A 16,459-nucleotide genomic window follows, 5' to 3' on the forward strand; every position below is an offset into this window, starting at 1 on the left:
TCGATAACATCCGTAACTCGGAATCAAATATTTGTGATTCGAACCAGACACCTCCTACTTCGAAGGCAGGGTCACCAACAACTAGGCTAGGTCGTTAATAAATTATAGAAATAGATGTATCAATCAATCAATCAAATCATTTATTTGCTAAAATACAGTCATGTATAAAAATGTATGTCCCAGTGTTGGACACACTAAGCTGACAGGTCCCTAAGATGGACTGTTTATTCTTGTAAATTGATGATTGCAAAATATCTTCATAACTTTTAGATATTTGAAAAAAAAATTTAACTTTATTGCACAAACAAAGAAAAATTTACAAATGGCGGACTTAATGCTAAAAGGCATTCCTTACCAATAAACAAAAATTCACCAATGTTTATTACTATTATTATTATTTTATCATTGAGTCCAAGTGAATTATAAACATTGACAGCCTGCACTCGCCCATCATTGCCGTTGGTGTAGCAGAGCCATTACTGTATTCTTCAATTTATGCTATTACCATGTCATTTAATTCTAAAATAATTAATATTTACTAGTCCGGTATACATTTTAATAATTTAGGTTCTTCTAGAATAACACTTTTACAATAAGTTTTTGGCAAAAAAATCATTTGTTGGTCAATACTCATCAAGACAATTCTAAAAACCCCAAACACAATTAGGTTGCGTTTTTTTATCACAGAGTTCCTATGGCTACCTCCTGTCTCCATCATCAGATCAGCTTGATGGTACCACAATATCGCATTGTCACCCGACTTACATATGCATGCAAACTTTCAGCTTCATCGGAAATCGGGAAGTGGGTCAAATTTAACTTGAAAGATTTGTCCCATACATATTAAGGGCCGGTACAGACGGACCGCAACTCGACTGCAACTTGTATGGGAACTGCACGTCGACGTTGCAGTTGGAGTGCAGTCGGAATGCAGTTCCCATACAAGTTGCAGTCCGTCTGTACCGGCCCTAAGTTCCCATAAATGGCATGTTAAATAAAAGCTTGTAAAAAAGATGGACATCTCACCCGGTAGTAAAGACCAGTCCATGTTTGAGGAAGATGGCGCGCGAGGCCTTGCTGCCTTCATGCGCTATGGCTTCCGCCTCCACCTCGCCCTTACGAGGATCGATGATGCTGCAACACACAATACTTTACACTTTCCACCACAAGGGGTAAGTACTGAAGTCCAGAGACTGAAGTTCTTAAGCTTCGGACTTAAAAATCCTACCGGCTGCGACAAAAGGTATCTTATTTGAGCGGTTTTTTTTGCCACTTTTTTATGTGACCTTATTTGCCATTCTTGTGTTATTTCTAGTCAGGATCGCGAGCCCTTTCCATCCTTATAGGAGAAAAAAAATGAGTGAGTGAGTTAAATGAGAAGAAGAATGAGTTTTTCGGAACTTGGTGTACGAAATATCATTTGATATTTACCAGTCGCTTTTCGGTGAAGGAAAACATCGTGAGGAAACCGGACTAATCCCAACAAGGCCTAGTTTACCCTCTGGGTTGGAAGGTCAGATGGCAGTCGCTTTCGTAAAAACTAGTGCCTACGCCAAATCTTGGGATTAGTTGTCAAGCGGACCCCAGGCTCCCATGAGCCGTGGCAAAATGCCGGGACAGCGCGAGAAAGAAGAGGAGAAAAAAAGTGTCCGAAATTTTATTATTGTTACCGCCATACAAAGTATATGGGGAAATGGTTACCGGAGGGGAAAAAATTTGGGACTTTTATTATTCCATTAGAATCGAAAGAGCTCGTAATTCTGAGTACAAAAAATACAAAATTTATGAAAAAATACAAAATGAATGAGAGTGGCAAGTTTTAAAGAAACGCTCATTTTGATATCACGTTTAAGAAATAGTATACCGTATTTTCTTGTCTCGACACGTGGTGAGCAGTTTGCTGCCGGTCCAGTTCCAACACGCCGAGTAGATCAGGTCCGGATGGCAATCCAGCGTAATTAAAACTTCGCCAGTACCCACGTTCCATATCGCGATCTGCAAAACATGCCTATAAGTCAGATACATAACTAAGTTCGGAGTGTTCGGACTAAACAAGAATTATCAGCGAAAAGTCCCAGGACTAGTCTAGTCTGCTAGAAGACTTAAGACCCCTATCGTATACTGCCGGTCAATCTACCTGCGACCCTGCCAGGACATGTGGTTTATAGGAATTCGGAGCGCGTGTTCAATGCCGTTGAGCAAATTGCGAACCTCCTTGACTTCATATTTTGAAAAGAATCAAAAACTGAATAGATAAATAAAAGTTATACATAATTATAGAATCAAACAGCCGGTAGACAAACATATGAAAGCATATTTGCCCTGAAAGAGATACCTTCACTCTTCCTTGGTCAATTATTTTGAAAACATCACAACTGCTTGTCATGTCCAACGGGGTAACGCGACATCATGATACCTTATACCTTCTACCTTCAACCGATCTACAAAGTCAACTGTGATTCGACAATATTACCTGATTGTCAGAGCCAGCAGTTAACAGAACGTTCTGCGCTGTGGGGTGCCACAGAACAAGACCCACTCGCCTCTGGTGAAACACCAAGTCTACCACTGGCTCCGTCAGCGTCCGCGATAGGCCGCCATCGGGAATTTGCCACACCTGAAAACATAATTTCATAATTAACAATTATATAAAATATTTTCATTTGGAAGTGCTGGTGGCCTAGCGGTAAGAGCGTGCGACTTGCATTCCGGAGGTCGCGGGTTCAAACCCCGGCTCGTACTAAGGTGTTTTTCGGAGATTATGTACGAAATATTATATGATATTCATCAGTCGCTTTTCGGTGAAGGAAAACGTGAGGAAACCTGACTAATCCCAACAAGGCCTAGTTTACCCTCTGGTTTGGAAGGTCAGATGGCAGTCGCTTTCGTAAAAACTAGTACCTACGCCAAATTATGGGATTAGTTGTCAAGCGGACCCCAGGCTCCCATGAGCCGTGGCAAAATGCCGGGACAACGCGAGGAAGAAGAAGATAAAATATTGTCATTTAATGATCCAGTTTTGTGCAAAATTTGACGATTCTAGGTATGTACAACGTCACCATATATCGGAGCGCTCGCGGTGCTCATAAATATCCGAACATACACCCTAACGCCTTGACAATAGAGGCGTGTTCAGATATTTGTGAGCACCTTGGCCGCTCCGATGTATGTGATGGCGACTGTACTTCCCGTTAAGAGAAATTTAACGATGAATGAAGCATCCCACCTAGCCTAAGGAGTAAAAAAAACTCAAACTACAGAACTTCTTTAGATTCAAATCTACCCCGAGTATCGAAACTGGAATAATTACTTTGACAACGCAAACTTTAGTGCCACTGACATTGTCTGTTGAGTCCAACATTGGGTCTCTGCCTATTCTATGCCCACCATTGGATCTGTTAGGTTTCGAATCCCTTTGTTTGGCATAATCATTGAAAGTCATATGTAATGATAGTCATATTATCATTAGTCATAACTCTGAAACCGTTAACTTTTCAGGAATTTCTTTAGGTTATGCTATAGATAAGTTAGGTTTGTTTTATGGCAATCCTGAAATGTTACGCGTTTCTGAGAAAAACCATATGTTGGCTAACGAAAACACGGACAAACAATATATTATGACTTAAAACTTTATGGGAAACAATAAAGACCCGTTAGGTTTACCTTTACGAAGCAATCTTCATTACGGTTCAAGACATTGTCTTTATGTGGGCACCAGGTGATGTCCAATACTGGGCTTTTATGTCCAACATTGGGTCTGTTTGGATGGTATGGCCACCACTGGGTCTGCTGGGATAGTTTACCTTGACGACGCAATCTTCAGAGCCACTAGCTATGACATTGTCGTTGTGGGGACACCAGGCGATGTCCAATACTGGGCCTTTGTGACCTCCGACCAGTGGGTGGTCTGCTGGGATACGGCCGACCTGAAACAAGTTGATTGTTGAGTTGAGACTACATTTTAAACAAGAGATATTATTATTATAAAACCAAACAAACCCGACTGGTTACATATAATTTTGAAATGGTCTTTTCACTAGCTTTCATGTGATAGACATATTGCTATGGTAAGAAATAAAATAAAAAACAACCCCCCCTTTTAGGGTTCCGTAGCCAAATGGCAAAAAACGGAACCCTTATAGATTCGTCATGTCCGTCTGTCTGTCCGATTCTGTCACAGCCACTTTTTTCCGAAACTATAAGAGCTGTACTGTTCAAACTTAGTAAGTGGATGTATTCTATGAACCGCATTAAGATTTTCACACAAAAATAGAAAAAAAACAATAAATTTTGGGGGTTCCCCATACTTAGAACTGAAACTCAAAAAATCTTTTTTCATCAAACCCATACGTGTGGGGTATCTATGGATAGGTCTTCAAAAATGATATTGAGGTTTCTAATATAATTTTTTTCTAAAATGAATAGTTTGCGCGAGAGACACTTCCAAAGTGGTAAAATGTGTCCCCCCCCCCCCCCCCCCCCGTAACTTCTAAAATAACAGAATGAAAAATCTAAAAAAAATATATGATATACATTGCCATGTAAACTTCCACCGAAAATTGGTTTGAACGAGATCTAGTAAGTAGTTTTTTTTTTAATACGTCATGAAATTAAAAAAAAAATTTTTTTTCAACATACCCATACATGTGGGGTATCTATGGATAGGTCTTCAAAAATGATATTAAGGTTTCTAATATCATTTTTTTCTAAACTGAATAGTTTGCGCGAGAGAACCCCCCAAAGTAAAAAAAAGTGTGTGTCCCCCCCTGTAACTTCTAAAATAACAGAATGAAAAATCTAAAAAAAATATATGATATACATTACGATGCAAACTTCTAACGAAAATTGGTTTGAACGAGATCTAGTGAGTAGTTTTTTTTATTACGTCATAAAATTTAAAAAAATTTTTTTTTCGTCAAACCCATACGTGTGGGGTATCTATGGATAGGTCTTCAAAAATGATATTTAGGTTCCTAATATATTTTTTTTCTAAAGTGAATAGTTTGCGCGAGAGACACTACCAAAGTGGTAAAATGTGTGTCCAAAGTGGTAAAATGTTGAACGAGATCTAGTAGTTTAAGTAGTTTTTTTTAATACGTCATAAAGGAACCCTTCATGGGCGAGTCCGACTCGCACTTGGCCGCTTTTTTTTCATTTACGGGCTTCGTAACTTTAGTAGACGTTTATGAATAAGGGGGTTAATGTTGGAGTCCCTTATACACGCGTAGGATATATATATATACTATAGCTAGTAGTCAAGCGGTAGACCGCCGCGCGCAGATAATTAGCGACTCGCTAATGAACTTTCGCTGATTAGCCGAGAAAGTTATTAAACCGGGATACTGTTTCCGAGATCTGCTGTTTTGACTGATCTGGTTTTTTGACACCCACGGAGAAGTGTTGTGTTTTATGTTATTGTTTGTGTATGTAGTTTACCCCTATGTAGCTCAAAGCGCCGTGAAATCCCAGCAAATATTTAAATGCGAGAGTTGCTGCCGGTCTGTCTGTTACCGTTTAAACCGCTGTTGAACCGAATAAGAGGGAAGTATAGCACGTGACGTGACCGCCCATACAAAAAGAGAAAACATTTTTCCACTTTGATATGGTCTTTTAGTATGTTATCGACACAATGAAAAAATTAGTTTATAGGTTATCCTTTTATTTGAAAAATTAGCAAAATATATATATATTTTATAATTAGCAAATATATATTTATTTTTTTCAAAAAGCGAAACCTCAAAATCAAAGTGAGTTATTAAGATTTAGTTAGTGGAAAACGTTTTCTGCCGAAATGGAATTTCATAGAAAAATTAGCGTAATTTCGTTTTTTTTTTATGGTAGAGGAGGCAAACGAGCAGACGGATCACCTGATGGTAAGCGATTACCGCCGCCCATGGACACCTGCAACACCAGAGGGGTTGTAAGTGCGTTGCCGGCCTTTAAGATGGGAGTACGCTCTTTTCTTGAAGGTTTGAAGGTCGTATCGGTCCGGAAATACCGCATGTTATATTTGAAAAGCTATTCTTCCCTCTTAAGAGGCTGATGGGAAGCAGTACCTAAAACGCGCATACTCTCTATTTGTATCGGAGTAAATGAGATAGCCCGTTACTGGTCGCAAGTTACTGGGACCCGACAAGGGAATAATAAGAAATCTATTGAAATAAATAAAAAATGTGGATTATTGTTGTAACGGGGCCCACTGAATACCATTTTCCGAACGATATCGGCCTGTCAGTTATTTGCGATTGTCAGTTTTTGGCAGAGTTAACTCTAGCATATTAATTTATTTAATTTAAAACGAGCAGACGAGCCTGATGGGAAGCAGTCATCGCCGCCCATGGACATAAGCAACATCGGAGGAGCCACTTATGCGTTGCCAACCTTTGAGAACCCTAAATACCTGCTTCTTGAAGAACCCCATGTCATAGCGCAAGGGAAACACCTCAGATGGTAGCTCATTTATAATATTTGCAGGAATTTCACGGCACGCAGACGAAGTCACGGGCAGAAGTATACGCGACGCAACTGTACAGCACGCATGCTGACAACGTCAAATATTGAAATATTTATAATGCAGCGCAAGTCGCAAGAATACATATAAGTTTGAGCGTACTGTGGGGCTTCGTCAATTTTTTTAATACTACATCGGTGGCAAACAAACATATGGCCCGCCTGATGGTAAGCAGTCTCCGTAGTGTATGTAAGTACGCCTGCAACCCCAGAGGAGTTACATGCGCGTTGAGCTCTGGCAACCTTACTCACCGGCAGTAACATACACACACACACACATGAACACACTCCTATCCTAAACATTAAAAAATATATGTAATAAATATATATAAATATCAAAAAAAAAGATTTTCTGTAATTTTGTAATATAATTGTACCTACAATTAATTACGGTTGTGGAAGAGCGGGACGTCTCAACACAGGTTTTGTAAGCCTAAAGAGAGGCCCCAGCAAATGCTTACTATATGTATGTAAATAGATAGATAATAAAGATATTTTTCATTTTTTTTTTTTTTCATTTTCAACACAACACTATGAGTAGGGTCTAGCGTTATTTGGCTGCAATTTGTGTTTGAATGTCCAATATTTATTTATATATTTTTATTTTAGACAATCAAAACTTTAAAGTGACCAACCACGTGTTTAAATAGCGGGAATTCTATACCCATTTATTAGGTAATATTTAAAACTGCGCTGCTGGCGGCGTATATAGGTACACGGTGAAATTTAATCGGTGATCAGGAACCCATTTTTACATGAAGAAGGTTTATCCGTCAGTGATAAGATACCATCGCCCACACTGTTAACTGTCCATCGGTGGACCTTATTACAAAAGGTATAAGGTCCACCGATAAGAGTGTTGCTGTTTGTACCTAATTAGACGACTGGTCTGGCCTAATGGTTAGTGACCCTGCGCCTACGAAGCTGATGGTCCCGGGTTCAAATCCTGGTAAGGGCATTTATTCGTGTGATGAGCATGGATATTTGTTCCTGAGTCATGGGTGTTTTGTATGTATTTAAGTATTTATAAATATGTATATATTATATATATCGTTGTCTAAGTACCCTCAACACAAGCCTTATTGAGCTTACTGTGGGACTTAGTCAATATGTGTAATAATGTCCTATAATATTAAAAAAAAAATTAGAGCTTTCCATTCGCTCTATGATGTGGCTGCTCGTTTGATTTTTCTGAAAACGTTAATCCCGCTTGTCATGGAAACCTCAGCGCGCGAGTCCGACTCTCAACTGACCGATTTTACATTACTAGTCCATACACCGCGTGGACACCCTTACGTTATCATATCATAAGCTACAAATAGTCGTGTTGTGAAACACCGCCCACGCGCGCCGAGAAAAGCGGGAAACTGCGCGCTGCACGGTTTCGCGTTACATTCCGATTACACTCCAGATGCAAAAAAAGAATATTTTCTCCAATATGCTGGGAAATGTTCACTTTATTGTGGCAAAAATAGTACGGGAAGTTATTACTTTATTGTTTTTAACTTTAAAAAAAAACCAGGTATTTAAGAAGAAAAACCCAAACAGCCAATAGGGTTGTTTCCATCTACAAATCTTAGGGCAGAATTGTATCCCAATAAATTATTTTGGATTATAAGAACATGTTAAACTACTTTTAGGGAACCTGTAATAACCATATTGAATTTAAAATATCTTTTGGCACACGTCACGTGACCAAACTCGAAACGTCATTGAAGATTCTGATGACGTCACAACTCTCGGATTGACACTGTTGACAGTTAGGCGATAAACAACAAATGACAAATGTCAGTTGACAGTTCGTATCTTCTACGTATGTATGTAGTTATGTGTCAAACCGTAAACTGTGACGTCACACAATTTTCAAAGAGCGTTTTGGGCGCGAAAGTATCTGTCAAAATATATTTTGTTAATTTAACATATTTAAAGCCGTTTTTTTATTAGTATAAAAGTTGAATTTTAGGGCAACTTTTAGTTAATGTAGAACGTAATACAAGCGTTTCAAAAAATTGGAAACAACCCTATTATTATAGCCGCGGGCTGCGTCTACACGACCCGGTCAGTATCATTTCAAGCTGTGTCATGTCTCGTTCTTACAAGACCGTCGTGTATGATCGTGCGAATACTGCTTAATAAAATCAAAGACTGTATAACTTTTATACTTTTTTATGGATCTCGTGCGTGCAGATACAGCTTATATTGCACAATTATATTGAATGAACGAATATTGAATGGTATTCAATGGCAGAATAAGTTGTGCCACTTGTGCCTTTAACTTTTTAAAAATAACTAAACAGGGAAATTGTTTTTGATGTGTCGGTTCTATTTGAGTGCTGAGTGATGATTATTTTACTTTATTTCCTCGCCTGTTTAGTTACTTAATTTAAGCTCAGGAATGCACCCTCGAAATTAAAACAAATCAAAAAAAAACACGGTGTATATGCCTCTGTATATGCCTCGGCAGGAACAGCGATACGTGGATTCGTCTTCTTTATCGTCCGACAAAATCGAAACTCATTCACGAATTGCTCTTTCCCGGCCTCTGCAATAATTTAAGTCTTTTTTACCAAATTTTGATTTCTAATACTAGCTTTTATCGCGGACTATACTTTTATTTGAACAGGCAACTAAAGCACAGAATAAAGAATAGACTACCTTACAGAAATGACAGTTCATACAAAACCGAAGTTTGACAGCGATTTAGGGAAGAATCATGCTGTCCCTTTCTAATGTATGGCACTATCCCTTTCGGCCACTTAGGTTTGTCAAAATGGGATTATGAGTTTCCAAAACGTTCTAAATCCCATAGAAAATCAGACTTAACGCTAACGCGTACGTCACGTCACGATATCGAATAAATTAACACAAGAGGTTCTGATTGCTTGCATCGCTTGCCGCACACCCATTTAAATAAATAACAAATAAAATCAGCTCGATGGTACCATATAATATTACATTGCACCGAATGTGATAGTGGAGGACGATAGAGGAAAATGGGGACTACGTTTAAATGGAAAAGCTTCCATACAAACGTAAACCCCATTTTTCTCTCTGGGTATTGACCATTTGTAATCATAACTACGCCCTTTCATTCAACTTTTTTACTATTGTAGATGAAGGAGTTAGGAGCAAAAACAACCAGTCGCTTTTCGGTGAAGGACAACATCGTGAGGAAACCGGACTAATCCCAACAAGGCCTAGTTTTACCCTCTGGGTTGGAAGGTCAGATGTCAGTCGCTTTCGTAAGAACTACTGCCTACGCCAAATCTTGGGATAAGTTGTCAAGCGGACCCCAGGCTCCCATGAGCCGTGGCAATATGCCAGGACAGCGCTAGGAAGAAGAGGAGTTAGAAGCATTTTAAATTTTGTATGAAATCTTATTTTATTTTATTTTTATTTATTCCTTAAATTAACACTTACAGTCAAGCTACACATGTTAAAAGGAGTGACATTATATACGTATTGATACTAACAATTTACTTACTGCTAACTATACATTGATTGAGCTGGTCGTCGTTATTGACTCTAGGTATCGGCTACTAACTGCCAAAAAACTAGCTTCAGTGCATTGGAATATATCCAGTTTGCTGTCGCTGTCCAATATATCATTCAAGAGAGACAATGCGCGGTGCAGCGGTGAGTGTTATCTGCGTTTTTACGCGCCTAATTTTCATATCTAATACAAAAATAAAAAAAAAGTTCATATAAATCAAATTATGTAAAAATATTTTCTAAAATATCAATAGGTATCCAGAGAAGAAAATCTTTCCTCTTAATAGAAAACTTTCGAGAAATTGCCTGGTAGTCCTGGTATAACAGGGTTCGATTCGAACCTAACGTCCAGTTTGAAAGCCACACGCCTGACCACTTGCCTACTTGTGAATATTTTGCGTAGTTTAAAAATATCCTTGTATTTAGTGTACCTGTGCTTATTCTGGGTTTGACCCCAAAACGCGGCTGCCAACTTTCTATACTCGCCCTTGCTAATATTACAAAGACCGAAATGACTTGGCATGTCTTAAATTCGCAGCTTCATTTCCTACACCAATCTAGGTCTCCTAAACCAATCTCGATGGAATATACACCGTGGGCTGGTAAAACCGTGGACAGTATAAATGTGTATTCTTGACCACATTTAGAGACTAAAATGTCATACAAAGTTTTATGAAATCGGTCTTGTTTTAGAGATAATGAAAATTCTTGTGAAAATTTGTTTCTGTAATAAATTTTTGAAAAACGCCTTTTTGGCTGTGACGCTGCTACAATGTAACATGGTTTAGACATATCTATAGACATTAAAATTTTAAAGGAAACTCACAATTTATTATCTATAAATAAATAAATAAAAACTTTACTCATTCGTTGAAATGTCTTTTTCGCCAAGATGTAAAAATATATTAACGTGTCATATGCAGAAAATGCAAAAAAATATTCACCTGAAAAAAAAAGTATGTTACTTTATGTTTATATTTTTAATTTGAATTGTATTTTTTTAATTAATGCATGTTAGTTATATGATGTAATGTTTTGAAAAGCTGTGTCCCGCCGAGATTCTTGCCGGTCCCATATTGGGATACCCCTCCTACAATTTAGGAGGGATTTAAATCTTCTCGCGTCAGAGGTGTAGGGTTAGAGCCGGCGTAGCTTTATTTGACGTTCATAAGCGCATTGTAATATGCCTACTTGGAATATAAACTACCTTTATCTTTGTCGGGTTTTACCATCCCACGGTGTATATAGGCGAAGCTCTTTAGTATATTACATACCTAGGACACTAAAATAAGGAATGTCAAGCAGTAAAGCTCGGCCGACAATTCCATGTGACCTGTGGATTTCTTATTTACTGGCCGAGGTGTGTATTAGTATTTTATACAATCGTGATATAATAGAGCTTTTTAGTCGAGTACCGTGTTTAGGCAACAAAGCTTGCTGAGTTGCCTTAGTAAGGTACGAAATTGAAAAGCTTGATTATATCATTATTGTATACAATACTTTTTCTACGTGTCATCTAAAATTATACTTTTTTACTATAAAACCTAAATGATTAATGAAAATTAGGAAGTATCTCAGTAGACAAAAATGCAAAAGACGTAAACGCGAGAGCGGGGAGGTCTTGCTCCAAAATATCAATTCTGGTAGTTGCTAAGGATAGAACTCAAATTTGCATGAAGTTAGTATGTATGTATAAAACAATTTTGGTAGTTGCCTTACATTTGGCTACAAATTTTAATCGATATGGGGAGCCCCTCCCGCCGCAACGCTCTTTTCTGAATATATAGGTCAAACTGAACTACTTCTAAGGACGTCCGCTAGCTGGCGCGGGTGCACGGAGCGGGCGAATACACGCGGGTGCCATGGTAAGTTAAATCCATCTCACGCGTCCGCGCCAGAGGGCCTACCGCGAACCACGTTCGACGTGTTGCCTCTCTCTCGCACTTGTAAATTCGTACGTATGTGTGACAGGGAGGCAACACATCGAACGTGGTTCGCGGTAGGCCCTCAGAGCGTTGCTTATACTATTTTTCGCTTACCCGCTCTCCCGTTGCACTATTGTACTATTGTATTTTCTAATCGTATCTAATATGGTATAGTGTAAAATTTGGTCTTCTCCCCAGACATAGGTACAGGCCAAATAGTTCGGTACACCATACTAAATATACGGTGTACCGAACTATTTGGCTACTTTGACTGCTACGAAGTATTTGACGCTGACTGTACCATCAGCTGTAAAAGTGCATGGCGACTTTATCAAGAGTTTTTTGTAAATAATGTCAATCGATCTTGATATTCCAGATGATCAAATGCCTTTATAGGACTCATGGCATTTAAGCTACACAAAGGTCAGAAATGAGAGTTTGACGCTCGCACTCGACGATTGAAACGCCTCTAACAAAATGAGAAATTAGTCTGTCCTAAATGTATGGAAGATCAAGAAAATTGCTATTTTGACCGTTTGATTGCGTTTACGTATATATGTAGATGTCATACAATTTATTTTTCAATAACATTTAAGGAATCGAATGGTATAATTTTCTTATTTATATTAGAAAGTTTTTTGAGCCTTTGAAGCCTTGTATTTTTTTATAATCTCAATACATATGTCTCTTTATTGTCTTAAATTCCACTTTTTTACAATGAATGGCCCATTTTCTATCCATTTAGCTCAATTTTGTTATAATATTGAACATGTGTCAAGTACCCAATTCAGTCATATTTAACTTATCCATGCAATTGCACAGCTCACTGTACGTGTAAGCAATAAACACTCAAACTGATCACTCGGGGAATCCATTCAGATTTATTTATTTATTTTATTTAGTCTTATACATCTCTAAAGAATTTTAGTATTTTATGGTTTTATTTTTTTATCATAGTTTTTTTTTGTGTAATTTGACATTTAGAGACAGTATACATCTCTAATAAAGTATTTATTATTTCATAGATTCGATATTTGTAATTGTTTTTTTTTTTTTAATTTATTGTTTGTAAAAATGGACATGTAAAAGTGCCCCTGTGGCCTATTTGCTGAATAAATGTTTGATATTTGATATTTGAGTCAGATTATCTCAAAAGATATACACCGTGTTTTTTTTTCGTTAATTTCAAGGGTGCATCCCTGAGCTTAAATTAAGTTACTTTCTCAAAGCCACCGGTATTCTAATAAACTCCATTTCGGAGATAATCAATAATTATTTTTTATCTTATGTGGCCCTTACGAGCGTGTACACTTGTCTTAGGGCCTGTTTACATATTGATTAGGTACTGTTTAGTACGAGTTCATACATTTGCAATTAAACGAAAGTATACTATCTCGGACGATCCATGTTCGAATTGACACTGATATGTCACAATTTTCAATTGTTTGGTTGAGTTAAATGTAATGCCCGTGTTACAACAACGCTATATGCAACATTTAATTACTTTTTATAAAAATAAAAACGGTTTTTTTTTTAAACGTATAATTACGGTCAATTTAGTTTCCTTAAACGTACTTACCGATACCCCAAAGTTAACGGAATGCAATAAAAACACGGTATAAGAAAGAAATGCTGAAATTTGACTCATTCAACACTTCAATCCATTTAATCATGCCGCCACATGCTGACGTTATTAGTATGTTATATTTTTAAGACAATGATATGCCATTGTCATTCAGCCAAGCTGCTAATCGATTGGGCATTCTGCATAAGGTGACTCATGCTCGACCATCGTAGTAGACGATTTGTTATCGACGCAAAAATATTTTGTGTACAAAAGTAGATTAAGTATACCCTTTTTGGGTTCATACAAACTTTCACCTCCTCCCATTTCACCCTTAAGTGCTGTTTTTATATATTATTTTATTATTAATAATCGATGTTGAAAATGTGAGCTTTATATTTTCAGTATCAATTCAACACCAATTAAATACAACAGTTTATGGGGAAGTTAATATGAAAAAAAAACGACAAGTTATTATTAAAACTACATATTAAAACATTAAATTCATACATTTAAAACGCCAAATTGAGTGTTTTTTTTTTTACAATTGTAATATATCACTTTAGCCATAATTTAAGTTTTATGGAAATTGTCACCGTCACCCACTACAAATTATTTTAATACCATTTTTTTTTGCCTACTTTCAAGTGATACTTTTAAGAACATGGATTTTTTATTAATTTGCAAACCATCACACTGCCATTGTAAAAATCATCTAAAATGCTATTCTAGCCTAGATAACTCTTTCCTTATCGGGTCAAAACCCGGAACCATAACTTTGTACACACTATCACTATTATCTAACGTTCCAAATGTCCTAAAGAGTCCAAATACTAGTTATCTCCTACGAGCAAACATGACATCAACAAATATTGTCTTCGTATGACCAACTGTTATTATTAGACCATGATCACGAGAATATCGTATATTTTTAGATCATAATGCACGCCAACTTAGTAATAGAACTCGATAAAATAGATCGTAAATACGCGATAAAAGTAATTGCAATGAATTTATATTGCCCTGGAACCAATGTACGAATGTATGCCCATTGCAGTGAAGACTGGCGGGACCCTGATGAACGGAGACTGGATGGACCCTGGGGAACGGAGATTGGCGGGACCCTGCGGAACGGAGGCTAACGATTTTAAGAGTCCCCAGCAAGCTAGTTTCTTAATGCAAACGCTCTCATTTTAACTTCTACTTAGCTAGCTCTGAAACTTTGTACTTACAATAAGATATGGTATATCTACTATATCTAGTTTACCTAGCTTCAGATACAAGAGTTAAAAACAAAAAGTGAATTTAAGTTTTTCATACAAACCAAAAAGAATTAAGAAGATCAATCAAGAGTGCTCACTTCATACAACGATTTTGTTACCAAAAATACTATTCGTATTTTCTTTTTACTATTTATATTCGTAAGCGTAGGAGTTGAAAATTGAGTTCCGGTTACTCTGATTATAATATCGAAAATCATTATCGACATCTATTGTCGAGTAGAAGTACTGAGAGTTCCGCTACTTGACGCTAGATGTAGACTATGAAAATAATAGTATTCTTGGTAACAAAACCGTTGTATGGAGTGAGGACTCTTGGTCTTCTTAATTCTCTTTGATAAAAACCTCGTTTTTGCTCTATTTTGTTTGTTCTATAAACTGGAGCTATATAAACGAATCACAGGACTAGATATAGAGAACGAAACTCCGTTTGTATGGGAAGGTGAGATTCGGCCGAGCTTGCTGGGGACTCTAAAGGAACTTGGTCGCCGGCTAGGGATAGGGGCTGCGATCCACGCTCCAGGTCGTAACTGGTGCAGTTGTTCGTATTTGGCTACACAGCGTGGAAACGCTGCTAGTGTGATGCTGGGGACTTTTGGGTCGGATACGATACAGAGTGGTCCTTTTTAAATTACTTTGTATTAGAATAATGAACATTAGGGAAAATGACGAAGCCTGTTGTGAATAGCTTTATTGTTTGTGTGTAATGACGATTGACGACGCCCGCTGCCTTAGAGCGGGAGCTGGAGCAGCCTTATATGTCGTATTTGCGTACAAAAATGTCTGCCAAATTTTGCGGGAGGTGAAAAACTAACACATGCAAAAGATTATTCACTATTCACACATGCAAAAAAGATCTGCAAATTTAATTAAAGTCTTCCAATTTTGACGCACACAAACATTAATATTACATGGAAATGTCTGTATACGATTTTTGTAGATTGTGCAACTTTGTTCCAATTGAATATGATTTAAATTACATAGACCTGAATAAGTCCTATAGGTAGGACCTTGGGCCTTACGAAGATAGACATATAATCAATTTCCTGTTATGTCTAAATATACAATACACATGTTAATATTTCAGTGTAAGTGATATACTCGTAATGTCAATAATGTTACAACCCAGCGGACATCAATGAACGATAAAACTGACTCATAGCACTTGCACTTTTTGCAGGCTCGACTCAACTGCAATCAAAACTCAACCGTATTGTAATATAAACACGGTTGAACTTAGACAAGTTTAAACTGATCAGCATATTACTAAGCCGGCATTTTGTTTCGGTCTGTTCGATATGAAACGAAGTAACTAATGTCAGGAACAGGGGGCCTAGGGCCTACCGCGAAAACCTAAATTCGCAAAATGCGGGGATCTTTCTCTTTTACTCCAATGATGGCGTAATTAGAGTGACAGAGAAAAATGCCTGCAATTTGTTAACTTAGATTTTCGCGGTAATAACCCAGTACCGATTTTTGTTACGCCGTGCGGTGTCATCGCTTCGTTCATAAAGGATTTTTTTTTCTTATCCAATACATTACTAAATATGTTAATATCCTTTATTATGGATTACAAAGTAAAAAAAACTAAACTAGATAATAAAAAGCTATGTCTTCCAGAGTCCAGACAGCTTTTGCTTTATGTTTTTGTATGTATAAAAACATTGTGCAGAACACAAAAGCACAAA

General features: G+C 37.4%; 1 protein-coding gene across 4 annotated transcripts in view; it reads right to left on the minus strand.

The window, feature by feature from the left end:
• Window positions 1–16,459, minus strand: part of LOC133529079 (coronin-1C-A) — a 42,969-nt gene that overhangs the window by 15,739 nt on the left and 10,771 nt on the right. For all 4 annotated transcript variants that reach the window (XM_061866697.1, XM_061866696.1, XM_061866699.1 and 1 more), the window contains 4 exons: window positions 3,804–3,926; window positions 2,474–2,617; window positions 1,865–1,995; window positions 1,027–1,134 (listed from right to left, as the gene is read on the minus strand). In XM_061866697.1, coding sequence (XP_061722681.1) covers window positions 1,027–1,134; window positions 1,865–1,995; window positions 2,474–2,617; window positions 3,804–3,926 — 506 coding nt within the window. The remainder of the gene's footprint in view (window positions 1–1,026; window positions 1,135–1,864; window positions 1,996–2,473; window positions 2,618–3,803; window positions 3,927–16,459) is intronic.

The sequence above is a fragment of the Cydia pomonella genome, chromosome 20 (genome assembly GCF_033807575.1).
Source record: "Cydia pomonella isolate Wapato2018A chromosome 20, ilCydPomo1, whole genome shotgun sequence".
Classification (NCBI taxonomy): Eukaryota; Metazoa; Arthropoda; class Insecta; order Lepidoptera; family Tortricidae; genus Cydia; species Cydia pomonella.